The 17904-nt window shown below is 49.8% G+C and overlaps 1 protein-coding gene across 3 annotated transcripts in view; it reads left to right on the forward strand.

The window, feature by feature from the left end:
* MEGF6 (multiple EGF like domains 6) overlaps positions 1 to 17904 on the forward strand; it is a 77203-nt gene that overhangs the window by 48546 nt on the left and 10753 nt on the right. For all 3 annotated transcript variants that reach the window (XM_035344703.1, XM_035344704.1, XM_035344705.1), the window contains 13 exons: positions 4600 to 4725; positions 5316 to 5438; positions 5828 to 5950; positions 7820 to 7957; positions 8900 to 9022; positions 9803 to 9925; positions 11033 to 11200; positions 11438 to 11569; positions 12256 to 12384; positions 13529 to 13657; positions 13826 to 13960; positions 14254 to 14388; positions 17057 to 17182. In XM_035344703.1, the coding sequence (XP_035200594.1) occupies positions 4600 to 4725; positions 5316 to 5438; positions 5828 to 5950; positions 7820 to 7957; positions 8900 to 9022; positions 9803 to 9925; positions 11033 to 11200; positions 11438 to 11569; positions 12256 to 12384; positions 13529 to 13657; positions 13826 to 13960; positions 14254 to 14388; positions 17057 to 17182 (1710 nt within the window). The remainder of the gene's footprint in view (positions 1 to 4599; positions 4726 to 5315; positions 5439 to 5827; positions 5951 to 7819; positions 7958 to 8899; positions 9023 to 9802; positions 9926 to 11032; positions 11201 to 11437; positions 11570 to 12255; positions 12385 to 13528; positions 13658 to 13825; positions 13961 to 14253; positions 14389 to 17056; positions 17183 to 17904) is intronic.

Below are 17904 nucleotides of genomic sequence, written 5' to 3' on the forward strand. Positions count from 1 at the left end.
CACGGGTGGTGCCTTGTGTAGCCTGCAGCTTGGCTGTGCGAGATTCGTTTGTTGTGTCTTTGTCGTCCTATTCTAGCAAGTCTGATGACTTTAATGCAAAAGAGGGAAGACATTTCTGTTGAAAGTGAAATAGAGCAAAAAGAGTCATTGGACGTCCTGAAATTACCTCTTTCTTTATCAGAACCACATGGGCAGGAGGCAGGGAGCTGACATCTTCAGGTCCTTCTCCATGGCTTCAGTGGGGGATGAGCTCCAGTCCAAAGCAAAGAACTTAATGTGAGCCAATTGCTTTCATTGGCCTGCAGAGGAGCGAGATGGTCTGTATTAACACACATGTTTCTGGAAATTGTCTGAGGTTAGAATAAATCAGTTTGGGATTACATGGTGTAGCCCTCTTTACATTAAGAGTGCTGCAAGTGAAGAAATCTCAAGTATAGCAGGGATTTATAGTGAACAGAAGGACGATGCCATCAAGGTTTGTGCAGGCTTGAACTGTGTGCACAGAAGGGTAATTTTCTGTAATTCTTAGAGGTTTTTGACCTGCATGTTTTATATAGACAACTTGCAGATTTTAGAGACCTTGAGCTCCATGTCCAGAGGTGTTACTCAGCCCTTCCTTGGAGTCAGTGGCTTTGTGTGAAGCTGCAAAAGGCAAATGGCATGCCGAATTGTAGTGATGTCTGTTTGCAGTTATTTTTCAGCTATTAGCTCGCTGCTTTTGATGGCAGGTTACTTGGATGTGGAGGAAAGGTGATATTGGAGGGATGGGAATGTGGAGGAGCCTGAGTCATGCGTCAGCACCGCCTCGCAAAGCAGTGAAGTGCCTGGGTGCCTTCAGAGCTGCTGGATTCGCCTCTTCCCCGGTCCTGGGGAACCCTTTTTGTGCCCTTTTTGTTCCCTTTTTGTCTGTTTGGGCCCAGGCTCAGGTTTAACATCTTTCAGCAATGCTGCATCCCTGCAGACAGAGGGGACAGCCGCAGCGATCCTCTTGCAGACGATGAAATATCATCTGTGGAAAATCTGTCTGAACTCTAATTACAAAAAGCTGCATGATGTACAAGATGACACTGGATTTGGCAGCGTTGTCACAGAAAAGTTAAGCTAGGAAAAGCATCTGGGAATGGAAATATTTTTAGAGTGGTTCTGTAAACAGAGAAAAAAAGCCGTAATTAAAACAAGGCCAGCAGCGAGGTCTGCAGGCTGTTCCTCTGCCAGAAGCCAACTAAGGAGACTCAGAGCTAAAGGCCCTCACTTTGATGGAACGACACCCAAGACAATGTTAACATTTCATTTGTTTTTTTTCCTAGTAGTTCCTGTTCTAAACTCAAATTCGTTCCTATCTCAGCAAAGCTCTGGAGCTGCAGGAGCACCCCTGCCAGCCCGCGCCTTGCTGTGGCTGCGTGCTGAGTGTGGAGGGACTCCGGGGCTCTGCTCCCTTCGTCGTGCGTGTGCCACGAGCGCTGTACAGCCTGCGAGCACTGCACAGGCCGCGATGCCAGCAGCTCCTTCCCCATCCATACATCTCTTGGCAGGGGAGGACTTCTGGTTCCCATTAGTCGTCGTGGTCTGGAATGTACCCGCGGTGGCTGAGGCACACGGAGCACGAGGGCTCTTACTCATTGTGTGCAGTCGCAGAATCGTGAGGCTCAGATGGGGTTATTAGGCTCCAAGAGTAAATTTACTAGCAAATAACATACACTGAAAGAAATGCAAAGGGACACAAAATGCTCTGCAAGACCCCTGTGTTCTCACCACTTCACCTCTGATGTCTCTTTGTGGGCTGTAGATGGTGTTGGTCGAGTCCCATGGCTGGTGCTTCTGGGGACCTTGGGCAAGGAGGACTTGGGGGGGCAGGAGTTGGGGTCCCTTCAGTTCTTGTTCTTGTCCTGCCCAAGTTGCTGGTGGTGGCCAAGCATTGCCATCTCATGCATGGAGAGAGCTTCATGTTGTGCAAGGGGCATTTTGCACTTTTTGCCACTGCAAGGATCCACCTGCACAACTACCCCGTGGTACTGTGTGGGCATCGTGCCTCAGCAGGTGGTAAAGGCAGCCCGGGGAAAGGCTGATTTCTTGTGCGTAGAAGTTGCCTTTTTGGAAAACGTGCTGTATTGAACCTTACAGGACTTCTGTCATCATCCTCTGCCTGCTTAAATTGTGTAACGAAGAAGGATCTGAACTCTGGGTTTTTCCACTCTAAAAACTTGTCTTTCAGAGGTATGCAAGGAGAGCGGTTATTGAGATTGCACATTCATAGAATAACTGCATACTGGGAGGTTATTTTAGATGTGAGATGTGTTGGCCTGTTATAGATTGGCCAAGTATTTTTCCCATAAGAAGGAATGTTTTGGCAGGCTTTAGCATTGTTTTACTTTTTTTATTACTTTTGTTTTTTAAAAAAAGCACTCCAAGAACAACACATTATTTATGTGTTTCTGAATATGCATTATTAGACACTTTAATATATCAGAATATCTTCAATGACCACCCATCTCTGCTAAAGCTGAAGCACTCTAAGTCTGACCCATAACTTTCCAGTAACGTCAAGTTCTTCTGTTGTTTCCTTCCAAATGGATTAAAGGAAACAATGTCAGCAAAGCTAGCACAAACCAATAGTTCTCACTCCAGCCGTACAGTGTATGGCAATACTCTGACCCTATTAAGTCATTTTTATTCTCCAAAATGTTGTTTAGTTGATTAGAGGCATACAAGGGGAAGTTCACTTTTTGAAATTAGAGAGCTCTCAGCTCTGAGTCAAGGCATATTTTTTGCAGGGGAAGCGTTGGCAGGAAAAAAAAAAAAAGACTACAGTTTTGCCTTCCCTCCCCCCCCCTTGTACACCCTGCCAAATATTTGGTTTTCAGTAATATATAGGAGAGGCTTAATTAAATTATTTTTAGTACTTTATCTATAGAATATACTCTTTAAACTCTGTAGTTGGCTAAAAGGCTCAGGTGAAACAGGAGGATAAATGCAAGGCACTGAGCAAGCTGAAAAATCTGTTTTCCTGCTATTTAAATTCAAGTCCAGAGAGGATTTTTGATAGCAGAGGGAAAAGGCTGCAAGTATTTGACCAACAAGTAATAAAAGCAGGAGACTGACATCTCATTTAATCTCTTGGCTGCTTTTTTTCCCTGTGAACATGTTCTTTTGGCCCTCATCCCATCTGTTCATGAGCTCTTCTGCAGGAGCCAGTCCATGCAATGAAAGTTGCTGGCAGACGCACGCTGCCCACTCTGAGCCATGCAAGAACTGCCACTACCTGAAGTGTTGGTCTGCAGAGATGTGGCTTTTGTTAGAGGGGTTTTTAGCTTCCTTACAACAGTTCTCAGAGTCAGCACGTTAGTTCCTTCTGCAGTGTGAAGAACAGGTCAGAACTGCAGGGGAGCACCATTTGTGCCCCTCTGGTTAAGGGAACCAGGTCTGCATCCCAGGCTGTGCAGGGCTTTGGCTGTGTCCCACCCACGTAACGCAAGATGACTGTCATCAATTTGGAAGCGTGTCATTACCCCAGAATGCCTTATCTAGCAGAGTTTGTGAATGTCAGCCCAGGAAGTCCTTCCCTGCGCTGTTCCCTAGCTCAGGTTTCTCCCGCATATCACCAGGTCGGTGCTCCTGGGTCACTGCAGGCAAACTCTGCCCACCTACTGGCTGCAAGGTGCAGACGTCTCCAGCCAAACATGCCTTTGGTGCTCGTCCTGCAAAGCAGTCCTGAGTTATAAAAGCAGAGCAAGGGAAATGCTATTTTAAAGCTAGTTAATCAAAGTAAGCTTGTAAAAAAAATATATATTTTTTTTTTAAGAAAAAGGCAGTCTATATCTTTGGTCATAAGATCTGTTTTCTGCTGTAACCTAGGCAAAACCTTCTGTTTTCTGGTTGTCTGAAATCCTTTAGGGAGCTCTCAGGAGAGTGCCTTGCGCAAGGCCACACAGAAATGCTGTGGCACAGCCAGGAGCAGCAGGCAGGAGTCCCAGTTCCCAGTCCCGCCTGCACTTACTGGGAAATCACATTTCCTGCCAGAACATCTCTTAGCCTTGGCTTAGGAGGTGGCTCAGCATCAGTCTCCTGTGATGTGGGCGACCACTCAGCTTGACTTTCCTGCAGAGGTCCTGTAGCCAAAGCAGCGAGCTGGGCAGCGTTACACCAGATCAAAGCATGGATGTGCAGGATGCACCTGAAAACATTTTTCCTTGAATGCTCCCAGAACTGGTGGTGCCTGCTTGGCCTTTCCCTGAGTAATTGGTGTCTTTTGCATGGCTTGAAGCCAGAAACTTAATTTTCTGTGTTATTTTGTTACAAGAAAATCTGAATAAGCCTGAGTGCAGCTCTCTGAGCAGTAATTAAGTGGAACTAGCTGTGGCATCACACCTGTGCTGTCTGAGCAAACCTGTGACGATTTTGGCAGTAATATAGTAATGTTCACATTTAGCACACTTAAATTTGCCATGAACTTTTCATTTACCAGAGTTTGGACATGCACCATTTTTAAATTCTCATTTGTGGTGCTCTTCATAAATGTGTGAGCTTTGCCTTACCCTCTGAAAAGAGCCTCACTGGGCGACATCACATTTCCCGATGAACTTCTTGTCCTTTTCCCTGCAGTGGTGAACACGTGTGCCCTGAACAACGGCGGCTGCGAGCACGACTGCGTGCAGGTGACACTGACCCAGCACCAGTGCCGGTGCCGCCGCAATTACCAGCTGAGGGAGGACGGCAAGCGCTGCGCCCGTGAGTCCCCGCAGCATCCCAGGCACCCCTCTCATGGGCTGTTCTGCAGGGTGGGGGCATGGACAGCATGGACATGATACATGAAATGGTATCAGGGCACACGCTACTGTGAAGGTAGAGGACAGCAGCGTGTTGCAGTGGGATGTGATCTTCTCCCCTTTTCACCTACTAAATTCACGGCCACACACAGCCCCACAGTCACCGTAGCAGTTCTGCCCTCACCTGTAGCACATTGCTGCATTTGATCTTTTCCAGCCCTCAGTGTGCTGGAAGAGTGTCTGGCCATAAATCTGCAGAAGCAGCCATCTGTCAGCCATAGCCAAACCTTGTGGGTTTTTACACTGTTCTACCAGCAACAGGAGACTCTTAGGAGCTGGAGGCTCACTGCGATTGCAGTCAGACTAACTTCTAAGCTGCTCTGAGCAGCAAACGCTAGCAGATTTTATGTCATGGTGGAGAACAGTCTTCCATGGGCTTCACGCTTTTTCGCTATCCATAACTGCTTGATGCTTTGTTTTCCCCATAAGTGTAATGCCAATAATAGATAGGACTGGTCTGAAATAAGCCTGCCTCTTCCCTTGGACCTCTAGTGAGGAACCCGTGCGCTGACAGGAACGGGGGCTGCATGCACCAGTGCCACAACCACCGCGGGGCCGCGCGCTGCGAGTGCCACCCCGGCTACAGCCTGGCACCTGACGGCAAGGCCTGTGAAGGTAAGTACCCCACAGCAGAGCTTCTGTGGAGAAAAACAACTTTCTCACTGTTTAAAGTAGTGCTCAGCCTTAGCAAATGCCAGCTCATGAATTTAATGGAGTGAGGCTTGAATCTCCCAGAGGGGCAGCATGAAGAGGTTTGGTTGGGGTCTGCCCGGGAGCCCTGCTCAAGGATCAGAACCAACACCTGAGTTTCACATGATGGGATTTCCCTGGAAGCCTCACAGTTCCAGAACTACTGTTCTGGACTCTTAACAGCACTGGTTTGGCCCCATTGAAGGATTTAGGGTGCAAAAATTGCTGGAAAAACTCAAAGACAGTAAACATGTGTTACATTGAAGGAACATTTCCCATACAACCTGCTTTTCCTAATTGCTCGTCCCTTGCAGATGTGAATGAGTGCCTGGCAGGCCTGGCCATGTGTGCTCACCAGTGCCTCAACACCCGCGGCTCCTTCAAATGTACCTGCAGCCCGGGCTACGAGCTGGGGGCGGATGGCAAGCAATGCTACCGTGAGTACTGCCTGCAGCCCCCTCACCAGGTGGGGAAGGAGGCAGGGTCACTTCTGTAGGTTGGAAAAGAGAAGAAAGAGGTGAAACTGCAGCTGGCACCGTTGGTGCACCATTTTCTGTGAGCTAGTGGAACTGAGTCACAGCAACCTTCATCAGCAGGTTTGGGGCCGTTCACTTCTTCCACCAAGATAATGAAGCTAATTTCACTAGTTTAGGCAATTTATCTGGGGCCATTTGGCTCCAAAAAGGCTAACTCCTGCTCTTGGGGACCTCATTGTATGAGTTTGGTCAGCTGCAGATGTGTAACTGAAGAAGGAATTGAGCTAATGATGTGATCACATCTGCTACCATCAGGAAAGGAAATAAACAGTTTTGTGTAAGAATGAGCCAGATTATGCATGTGTCTCTGCTCAGCTAATACACATCAGCAGGGTCTGAAGTGAAGCTATCAGCATGTAGCACTAGCAGCCCTCACAGATGAAAGCCTCCGTGGCCATCCCAGTGCAGGCAGCCAGCGTCACTGGAAGCTGTGATGCTCCACCTGTGCAGTGGCTGCAGCTCTCACCAGGAGCCTGCCAAGGTACCTTGCTTTTGGGGGAGTGGGAAGGTAGGTCTTTGCAGACCAGAAATGGGTCTTAGAAGGCATTGAGTATTGGATCAGAAAGTCAGATCTATGCCTAATAAATCCTAGCTACCTCTTCACCTAGCATCAAGCGTCCCAGCAGGGACAATTACCCTTTCTGCCCAGAGCCAACTGGCCCACAGGTGACCAAAAGCCTAACAGTTACGGCTGCTCAGGTCTGGGCTAGCATCACCTACCTTTTCAGGTGGTCACTGGAGGGTCACTTTGGGCAGCAGAAAAAGAAGCCCCACTCATGTTCTGACATGGCTGATTCCAGAAGGGAAAGGACAGTTGTGACTACCATAGGCCTTGGCAATACCTCTTCTTTAGCTGCAGCATTATGTAGCTCTTGTTTGAGCAATGTTTCCCCGCCTCCACATTTTTTAGTATCTCCTGTGCAAAGGCCTGGCTTTGGTATTTAGTATGCATCAGTAAGAAAGGGGAAAACAGAAGGAATAAATTCATATTGTGAAATCTGAAAGATAAACTTTCCACCACGGAACAACTTTTGTTTTTGACATGCACAGACCCACTGGGGCACATCAAGCTCCCCTTCTTTCATCCTTCTTGGGTCTGAGTGCACCAAAAATGCTCTTTTAGGCAGAAGCTTTTTCTGAGTTTCAAGACTGAATCAAAGTTCCATGGTACGAGTTCCTTTTAGTTTAGGAAGGCTTCATTAACCGGACTACAGAGTTTACATAAGCTTTGCCAAGCTGAGATACGTGGCTGCTGCTGATGTTTGTGCCTGCCATTTCTGACATGTCCCTAGCTAGCTTTTCTAGCTGCAGGCATCTGGAGGTTTCTGCAGTTGCTGCATTCTGCTGCTCCTATTCCTAGCTGGCATTACAACAGCACTGTACTTGTGAAGGCTTAGCCAACTTTTGGTTGGCAGCACATCCTGCAGCTTGACAGGAATGGAAGCAGCTTTGTCTGCAGTCTGCTTCATCTCAGGGCCTGTCCGGAGCCTGCGCCACAAGTCAGGCCCACAGGGATCGCATGGGGCGTTGCCTGGGATCCGTACATTTATTTTTGTTGTTTGGGCTTCCCGGCCCAGTGGTGGCCTCTGTGCAGAGGTATTTTCATCCTTCCCCTCCTGCAACTTGTTGGCCTCAGCAGGGCTGTGAGCACAAAAAGGCACACGCAAGGGGCTTGAGAAGAAGTGAAGCTCCATGTAGGTGCCTGCTGGAAGGCATCACCCGATGTACACCAAATGCTGCAGGATCCTAACCAATGTACATTTCTTCCAGGGATAGAAATGGAGATTGTGAACAGCTGCGAAGCCAGCAATGGTGGCTGTTCCCATGCATGCCACCACACCAGCTCTGGCCCTGTCTGTACCTGTAACTTTGGCTATCAGCTTGAGGAGGACCAGAAGACGTGCACTGGTAAGGCAAGGGAAACATTGCATTTTGTTCTTACAAATATATCTCAAGTAATGAGGAACCCCACAGAGTAGATGCTATATGTATATACAAAACAAGCTGGTTAACAAGGCTAGAAACAGACGTCAAGTAAAAGGAGATGAGATGCTGCTCAGCTTGAAGAGGTTCATCCCTACTGGGATGGTGTCTGTTGACCTCAGAGCTAATCAGCTTTTCCTGCTAGAACAGACCTAGGAAGGTGTTGGCAGATGCAAATGCTCACATCTCAGATACCTGTAAGCCTACATCTAGAAGGGGTGATGTATGAAGTGGGTTCTCTGGCCTGTTACCTCAAAGCGAGCAGTGTAATTTCCAAGTGAGCGATGTGAACGAGGCACTAGCTGCCAGCCCCATCACTTACACAACTTGGGTTAGAAACCCACCTTGAGCTCTAAGTGCCATGAAGTGGATGCATACACCTGACATTGCATTACTCTGAGCATTCCCTTGTGGGAAAATAACCAAGTCCAAAACTCACTGCAGTGCTCCCCAGCCAGACCTCTCCTGCACCGGTGTCAGACTGGGGCACATTCCTGTGCAGCTGGGAGGAACCACGCAGCTCCCAGCTTTCTGTATGTCATGTTTGTAACAGGGCAAATCAGAAAACAAATGCCAGTTCCTGTTGAGGCTGGAACCACCCCCCTGGTGAGCACAGAACCACCTCAGGCTGCCAGCCACGGTAGCTTCCCTCTGGGCCTCAGGAGCCCCCTTGGCCCGGGAGTACATTACAAAGGGGGCTGTTAGCACGGAGCTCACTGATTTCAAGAGGAAAGCACGAATCCTAGCTCAGCATGTGACAGATCAGCAAAAATCCACCAGAACTAGTCACGGAGCGATTTTAACAATTACTGTCAGCACTGCTGAGCTGGGTATGTTAACACCCAGCGCCCTTTGTTTTTTATTTAGATATCAATGAGTGTGACAGCGGTTCTCACTGCTGTCACCAGGATTGCTACAACTACCCTGGAGGCTATGAGTGTGCCTGCCATGCCGGGTACCGGCTCAGCACCGATGGCTGTAGCTGTGAAGGTAAGCAGCGGCGTGGGGCCCTGCGATCACGGGGACAGCGCTGCACTCCTCGGCACTGCCACACGGTGAGGTGCACCCACAGCAGGTGATCTGGCTTCCTTCTCCATCCTGTCAGCCTCCTCACCTCAGTAGGTGTGAAGGCAGCTCAGCTATTTAACCCCCACACCAGGCCAGCACAGCTGTAGTGTAGCCATGGGGCTTTTTGAACCCCCTTTGAATTCAAAATGGGATCTCTCAGAGCGAGTTGCCCCAGGTCTGACTGCATCAGCAATTCACAAATTACAGTCTGCTCAATATTGGAGCCAACACTAGCCATAATTTTCACCACAGGAGAGAGAGAGGTGAGAACAAGCATCTGCCTAAAACCCAGCTAACTCAGTGACAAATGCAATCTTGTCATAAAGAGAACAAGAGGTTGTCCTACCTGGTCGTGAGCAGCCAGGCATTTCTTCCAGTTTCTCACAGCTCATCTCAGTCATCCGGTCAGCTCTGATGAGCAGCCTTCTCAGCAGAACGGATTTGGGGCTTTTATGTCCTCCTAATGAGTTTTTTTTTTTTTCATTAGCAAAGCTCTCCAATAACACTCCACAGGTGAAAACCAAGGTTACCCACCTGCTTCTACACAAATAGCTAAAGAAGTGAGATAAAGCTTAGTGCTCGATATCTGGAAGCCCAGGGCTCTCTGGTCACTTGGTATCCTCCCTTAACGTTTGGGGTCAGCTGGCTTCACGCAGCCTGCTCACTGCTCTGCAAACACCCTGCAACCCCCTTGTTTTTTAGACGTGGACGAGTGCTCCTCACACAACGGCGGGTGTGAGCACACATGCCAGAACCAGCTCGGGTCTTTCCAGTGCAGCTGCCGGATCGGATACAAGCTGGATGAAGACCGAAGGGGCTGCATCTGTAAGTGCTGTGTGTTGGGCTGCCAGCACCCTGTCCCCATCCCCTCCAGGCACAGGACCCACACGTGCAGCCACTTGCTGCTCTCACAGCACTTGTGAGCAGCAGCAGGAAGTTTCCCCAGCAGCACCGTGCCTGTTTCAGCAGTGCCACACACAGTTTTTCAAAGAAGCCTACGGATTTCAGCACTGCTACATTTATTGTAGCCTGCAGTCCTGACCCCACACTAACCAAAGGACCTAACCCTTTCCAGTTGCCCACCTCTACAGTTTTTCCTTATAATAAACAGGGGTTTTTCTTTAAGTGGTGGCCTCCTTATTACAGCCCCAAGCACATTGCCATCCAGCATGCTCAGCAGGGCACCCAGCATCCATCCTCTTCTCTAAATGACCCCCAGGCTTTGCCCAGCTCCCTGTTCCTGGCAGAGCTTGTGATGCCTGCATCCAGAGGAACAGCACCCCATGCCTCCCCACCCCAGCAGAGTGCCACCCCTACCCTGCTATGCCCTGCCCACTTTTATAGCTGTGCCAGCCCTGCTCCAAGTACCTGTGCTTACTGTGATTGCATGACTTTTAACCCTTGTCACCCTGCAAAGGAAGGGAGTTGGTATCTGTAGCTGACACATAATAATTCCTAAAGGAGAACCAAGCTGAAATGCATGGTTTAGTTTTGTTAGATGGACAGTCTTGTTAGATTTTCTAGAGAAAGGTTAACTTCTCTGAAAACATAAGGAAGCTGAGTGGCTCTGGCCAGAAAACCTGCAGGGTAAAGGCGATGATGTGGCGACGGTCCCAGTTACCTGGGCAGCCCGAGCTGCCCATCCAGGCTAGGAGCAAAGTTTATCTCTTAGCTGGCTGTACCACGTTCTATCCAAAACAAGGAAACAAGCTGCAAAAATCTGAGTGGAAGAAAGGAACAGATTGCTATTTTAGAGGTGCCGATGTAGAGATCGGCAGAGCATAGCACGCCAAATCGGATGCACCAACCCCATACAGATGTTTCTGGTTCTCCTGTCTTATCATGCAGGTTCTTCCCCGTTATCCGCCCCTCAGATGAGCTCTTTCCTCTTTCCACCCCCTGATTTTGTAATCTCCATGACTGTTTCCCTAGCCATAGATGACCCAGTGGAAGCTCTGGATGCTCAGCACCCCGTTATCCGCCCGATCCCTCATGTCGCAATCCTACGGGATGAATTCACCCAGCTCTTTAACGACGATTATGAAGAAGAGGAGGAAGAGATGGAAGCAAGAGGAGAGCACACCCTTTCAGAAAAATTTGGTGGGCATTTCACAGCAGGGGTATACTTTTCCTTGTAAGCCTCCAGAATTAACCACATGTGCTGGGCACACCGGCAGCATACATCAGGTACCCTTTCTGTGCACACAGACCCCATGCGCAGCACAGATGCTGTTAGCTTTGCTGGGGGCTGTAACGTCAGGGTTTCTCTTCCCAAGCTCCCCGAGTTGCTGGAGCAGCCCTGGGGATGGTGTCTCACCACGGCTCCTCCTGTTGCAGTCTGCCTGGAGAACACCTTCGGCCCCGACTGCAGCCTGACGTGTGAGGACTGCCAGAACGGGGGCACGTGCAATGCCGAGGGGACTGGCTGCGACTGCCCGGCCGGCTGGAGCGGGCTGCTCTGCAACCAGAGTGAGTGACACTGCAGTGGGGCAGGATGGCTGCCCTGCCAGCCCTGCCTGACAAAATCCAGACAAAAAAAGAGGGGAATGCACCAACCTCCACTTGGTCGAATGTAGCGCTGGAGCCCTTTGCTTCTCTTGCTTTTATTTGCTGTGTTTATCTTGGCAAAGCCTTGGCACCAGCCAAAACGCCCAGTTTCCCACTTCTCATTCCCAAATAGACCCTAAGGCATTTTAGTCTGTGGGTCAAACCTGCAAATATACATACTAGGTGTTAAATCTGAGTTAGTGTCCAGCTGCATGTAAACCTAACTCCAGTGTATTAGGCTTTGCATATAAAATATGCAAAAAATATTTACAGTATTGATAAGAACCCTTCTAGTGTCTCTTCCCATAAACTTCTGCCATAAGTAGAAGCCTTCTTGTGCTTGAGAAAGAATTAACCTGCTTTTCTAGTGGCCCAGATAAAGTCTGCTGGTAGGTTATGTCTGCAACCAAAGTAAGGAACTGAAGTTATGAAAATCCGAAGTCTTCAGTTCATTTTCTGTTTGCTCTTGTGCCCCAAGAAGGCAAAACGCTTGCTGCCAAAAACAGCTGAGCCTGCTCCCTGCCTGCGAGCCCATAGCCCCTTGCTGCCCTGCTCCAGTGGTGCTGGAGCAGCGCCGCGTCCCGCTGACATTTGCCATCCATCCCCAGCCTGCCCGGCCGGCACCTTCGGGAGGAGCTGCAGCCAGGCCTGCCGCTGCCAGAACGGGGGCACCTGCGAGCCCAGCACGGGCGCCTGCCGCTGCCCACCCGGCGTGGCCGGGCCCCTCTGTGAGGACGGTAAGAGCCTGGGCAGAGGGGGGGATGGTGGGGCTCTGTGTTCTCTTCTCTCCACATACCAGTAGGGCTTTTGCCGAGATTTGGTGAGTGGGTGCCCAGCCATCCCTGATGCCATCAGATGTTCCTGCTGGGCTTCTCTGGGGCCTCGGGAGGTTTTCCACAGAGCCTTGTGTCAGTCCCTTTGGAGCCGCTGGCTGAAAGCATCATTGGATCATCCCAGTGCCTGAGGGACCCCGATGCATCCCTGCTCCCTCTAGCTTGGTGTTTCTCTCTCCCAAAGTGTTAAAATCTAAAAACACAAAGGCGGTGAGACAATAAGGGATTCAGACAAAGTGGCTGCAGACAAACAGTTCGGAGCATATGGAAACCATTATTGAAGGAGGAGACTGAGGCAGACTATTAATGAATGCTGGAGGTACCCGGACCTCTTCTTTCTATAGGAAGGAGGTGATCAAGGGGTACAGGGAAAGAACAGGCAGGTAAGATTAACACAAGCATCGAAGAAGTGATGTGATGTCCCTGGGTGGAACTTGCTGCTCTTCAGCCTGACGCTGAAGCCACAGGGGAAGGCTTCAGCTGCCTAGCCAGACGCTGGCTGTAGCTTTCTGCTGACACGGAGCGTCTGCCATCTGCTTCTAATATTAGGATCTTCAGCATGAAAGAGAAAGAGCAATCCTTGTATTCCCTTAGTAGTGCAAACACCGCTGTTGCTTATTGATAGGAACAGCCTCATGGTTTACTTGGTCACGTACGGTGGAACCGGCTCCCCGGAGCCCTGCAGCCAGGTTCCCAGCACGGCGCTGCTGTTCCCAGCCAGGCTCAGCACCCTCGGGTGCCCCAGGGACACCTCAGGTGGCTGCAGAAGGGCAGGCGAGTAAGACAGGCTGTACTGCCGAAGGGACAGGCTCGATTTGGAGCTGATACAGACAATCTGATCACTCTTATAATAACCTATTGCACAGGGACACAATCACATTCGTGATCAGAAATCAATTCCACCCTCACTGCAACCTTTGCCTAAGTTCATTGCTGATGGCACACGGCTCTGGTTTTGCTATATGTTTTTCCTGTGCTCTGATGGACATAAAATGACAGACTCACATTTCCTCATCCTCCCAGAAAATCTCTCTCTATTTGTTACCAGGGTGCCCTAAAGGATTTTTTGGGAAACAATGCAGGAAGAAATGCAACTGTGCCAACCGCGGCCGTTGCCATCGGATTTATGGCGCCTGTCTGTGTGATCCTGGCTTGTACGGACGGTACTGCCATTTAGGTATGTGTGTCCACACCTTCATTACGAGATGAATATTATTCTCAGATTGCAGCCCTTTTAGGTTCTGCCCCTGGGAAGGGTCAGTGCTGGGTAGTGGCAAGGGTTCTGTCCCCTCTCTGTGTTATCTGGCCTCCCGGGTCACTTGCTTTCCTCCTCCTCCCTACCCAGCTTGCCCCAAGTGGGCCTTCGGCCCCGGCTGCTCCGAGGAGTGCCAGTGTATGCAGCAGAACACGCAGGACTGCGACAAGAGGGACGGCTCCTGCCGATGCAAGCCTGGCTACCATGGCACACAGTGCGAGAAGGGTGAGTTGTCCAAGAGCACTCACTGTCATCCCTCTCCTTCCTCCTGCAGCCTCTTTTCACCTAACTGATTTCCTTCGGGAAAAGCTCAGCTCGCTTACCATCCTCCTAAGACCTTTTTGCCTCTTGCTGCTTCAATTAGGAGCAAAGGTTGTTATCAGAGGGAAGTGATCCTGGCAGTAAAAGCAGGTGCTGGAGCTGTGCCCAGCTGCTGGCTCAGCAGGGTGCTGTGCAGTGCTGCTGCCTCTCCCAGCCTCTAACACCAGACCTTTTCTTTTCACTCTCCTTGTTAACAGAATGTGACCCTGGCTACTATGGAGATGGCTGCAGGAAGAAATGCAGCTGCTCCCCAGAAGTGCCCTGTGACCACGTCACCGGAGAGTGCAAGAAGGAATGTCCCCAGGGCTACCATGGGGACAACTGCGACCAAGGTAAGGCCATGTGAAGAGCAGGGCCCTGCAAGGCAAACGTAAGCTTCTTTTTGTGTGATGATGCTCAGAGGAGGTGCTGCTGCTGGACTAGCGATGCTCTCCTGGCTTCGGGTGGTCGCTGCTGTGCTGTGACACACACACTGCCACAGGGACCCAGTGCTTAGCTCCTGTTTACTTCTTCCTTCCTTCTCCGAAGGTTTTCTGACTTCCAGAAGCTCAGCTGGAGGGGTTTTGTCTCTCACGCCGCCCGTGTCCCAAGCTCCTGCTTCTTGCTGGAGCACTCCGAGGTTCCCCAGCCTGCATGCTCTCAAGGAGCTGTGTACACCCAGTGTTCCTCCCACACACAAACTGTTCCTTTGCAAAACAACATGAAAGGACTTCCACATTTCCTCCTGGACTTTCAGACCTCCTAGCCCAGATCTAGTGAGTGGAAATTTGAAATGGCTTCAGATGACACAAGAGCTGCCACTCGCAGGTCTTTATGAAAACCCTGTGATCTCTGAAGAGCAGGGAAACAGGAATTCTCAGGCATAATGATCCTTATTCAGAAAAGAACAAGGTCTCACTTTATCCTGCCACTTGGGCATCTCTGCTTTTGCAGATGAAGGTGATAGTTATCTAGCTATCTTTTTTTCCCTCCCTTTGATGTCTTTTTGCCTCCAGGCAATCAGTCCCCAGGAGAACGGTATCATATTTTCCGTTCTGATCACTATCCCGTATTGAAGTTCTATTTGATCTGTAAGTGTGAAAGAAAATTTTATTCTTCATTCATATTTGTATTTAAACTTCTGTCTCCGTATAAACCCTCCAGAGCAGCTCTCTACTCGTCACATGAAGGCCAGTTGGCAGTGTGATAACTGAACTACACAGCTCTGGGCGTGCAGTATAGCACGGAGGGAGCAGATTCTTAAGATCCTGAGAGATAGGTGGGCTGTCAGAAAGCTCAATTTTCTTCCTGCGAAGGTGTTTGAGTGTACCTAAAGGCAGTGAGTCGTTGGTGTGAAAGTTGAGGTGATGATTACAAAGCACAAACACAGTTCCTGGAAAAGAATGGCTTGTGCCAGCCTTGGAGCTGAGCAGCCACTGAAAACCGTGCTCTCATCTTGTGAGGTTCCCTCCTTCTCAATCACACTTCAGCTGGTGGGATCCAACCAAAAATGTGCAAAGCTGGACGTTTGTAGCATCTGACATGCTGCACTCAGAGAAGACTCATTGCATCCAGGAGCTGGTGTTCGGCATCTGCATTTTGATACGAGCGTCCCAGGAGTTTCTGCACTGACTTACATTTGCCCAAACATTCCATCCACACCCAACTCAGAAATTATAACTATTACCCTAATGAAGTTACGAGCATGCAATTATCTTGCACAACACCATAGCTGATAGAACATAGCTGTTCTGTTGGTCAGACCAAAAGCTACAGATTGTCACCAGCAGTTCCGAGGAAACAAAACAAGTTTTACTTCTGGTAACATCAATCTTGGTTCTCTGTTCTTTGTTCAAAGCAAATGACGGTGAACTGTTTCTTTTGCTAGGCCACATGCCTGCAGTCTGCTCTCCCTCCCTAATGTCCTCATACTGAGGAATGGAGTAGCTTGGCTTCTGGTTTAAGAAAAGAAGTGGCAGAAATGAAGCACTCTGCAGCTGAGTGTGCAATGGGGAGGGATGAGGTGCAGGAGCCTCCCTGCCCAAGCTGCCTGGCCCTGATGAAGGCAGGGTTGGTCTTGGTCCTCCTTCTGGGCTCGTTGGCCTTGCTGCAGAGCCTGACGTGCAACACAGACAGGCACAGCGACGGTGCTGCAGGTGAATCCTGCACCAATTAATGCCACCCCTTCCATAGACAGGCTTTCCCTCTGCAGAGCATGGCCGGAGGAAGGAGGGGAGATGCTGGCAGCCCTGCAGCAACCCGGGAAGCCCCCAGTCCTGGTCCTCCACGTGGCGGGACGCTTGGTGCCCGTGCAGCCGCAGCTCGCCAGGGCTCGGCGCGTCCGGCCAGGGATATTTTTAAAAAGAATAAGAAAGGAGCTAGAGCCTGTAGGGGGGAGTCACAGGAAATAACACAAATATTTGTATAGAAATAGTAGGCTTTTGGCTGTTGTTCGGATCTGGAAATGATTAAAGAGTGAAGACAAACATCTGCCATCAATTAGCACAGAGCAGGAATAACAAAAACTCCACTGTGTCACTTGAAATCTACAAGCTAGTGTGCTTTTTCCTCCATTAATTATGAATGCTGGTGCATTTGTATCTGCCAGAACCTTTTGAAACATTGGCTTCAGAAAGCAAAAAGGACTGCAAGCATGGAGTGCTCTGGGGGGCTCAGCTAGGTTTTCAGCATCTCTGGGCCTTAGACCCTCAGCCTGCATGTGTTTAGCTGCTATCACTGTATCGCTGGGCACAGAAAGCAAACACAGCTTTCTCCTGCCAGCAGCATCACTCTAGCACTGGGAGCAGCAAGAAGGAAATGTGCTTACTCCTCCCTTGGGTGAGGATGCTTCTTCTTTAGTGCTTTTCACCAGTGTCCCTCAACTCTGAGAGCCTCGGTCAGGGGCTGGGGAGCGGATCTCTCACATCACCCAGGGCTTCTGACCACTGTCTGCCTGTGAATGTTCCCTCCACAACCACATCTCAGTAACCCACGGTTCTCCTGCTGCTGTTTGCAATGCAGAGTGTCCGGAAGGCAGGTTTGGAGCTGGCTGCCTGCTGCCCTGCTCCTGCAACGGGGCGCCCTGCGACCGTGCCACCGGGGAGTGCGTGTGCTCAGCGGGCTGGACAGGACACGACTGTGCCCAAGGTGAGGAGGCGACAGGAGCCAAGGCGCTGAGCCTGGGGCTCAGGTGTAGGGCTGTTGTTTTTCTTCTGGTAAAATTTGTTTTAAAAACGTCTAATGTGATTAGGACCAACTCCATGGAAAGTTAGAAAAAATGCAGCTTTTGATGGTAAGTCTTAAACAATAGCCTCAGCTAGCTTGGCTCTGTTGTTGGAGCTGAAGGCAGCACAAGCAAGGAAGCAAACAAAGTACAATGAAAAAGATGAAGATATTTTCAGTTGTTGCAGTCCTTAACATAGGCAAGGAATCTTCCTTTACAGCTGTGGATTTTTTAATTGCCTTCACCGAATTATCCTTCAACTGCTGGAAAACGAGAGAATTTTAAATTAAAAACTTTTACGCTCTTATATAGCATTACAGCAGCTGGAAGTTATTAGTCCTGTATGGATGTCCTGCTCATAATAGTTCGACTGAGCAACAAAAGCACGTGTGCACAGTGCTCACCATGCAGTCTGAGCTGACTCCAGGCCCCGCAGCACTTAGACAAGGCGTCCTGCCCTGCCCTTATCAGTTCTAGCAGTCTGTGTCTCCTGCGCAGCTGAGTGCGGCTCCTGGAAGCGTGGAGCAGCGTGCTTGCTAGCAGTGTGACAACCGCTCTGAGGGCGCTTGGCCAGAAACACCATTTCCTAGCAAGGAGCAGTTGTGGCTCCCCAGCAGTAGATGCGAATCCAAAACTGACGTGAGAA

Source organism: Oxyura jamaicensis, chromosome 21 (genome assembly GCF_011077185.1).
Source record: "Oxyura jamaicensis isolate SHBP4307 breed ruddy duck chromosome 21, BPBGC_Ojam_1.0, whole genome shotgun sequence".
Taxonomy (NCBI): Eukaryota; Metazoa; Chordata; class Aves; order Anseriformes; family Anatidae; genus Oxyura; species Oxyura jamaicensis.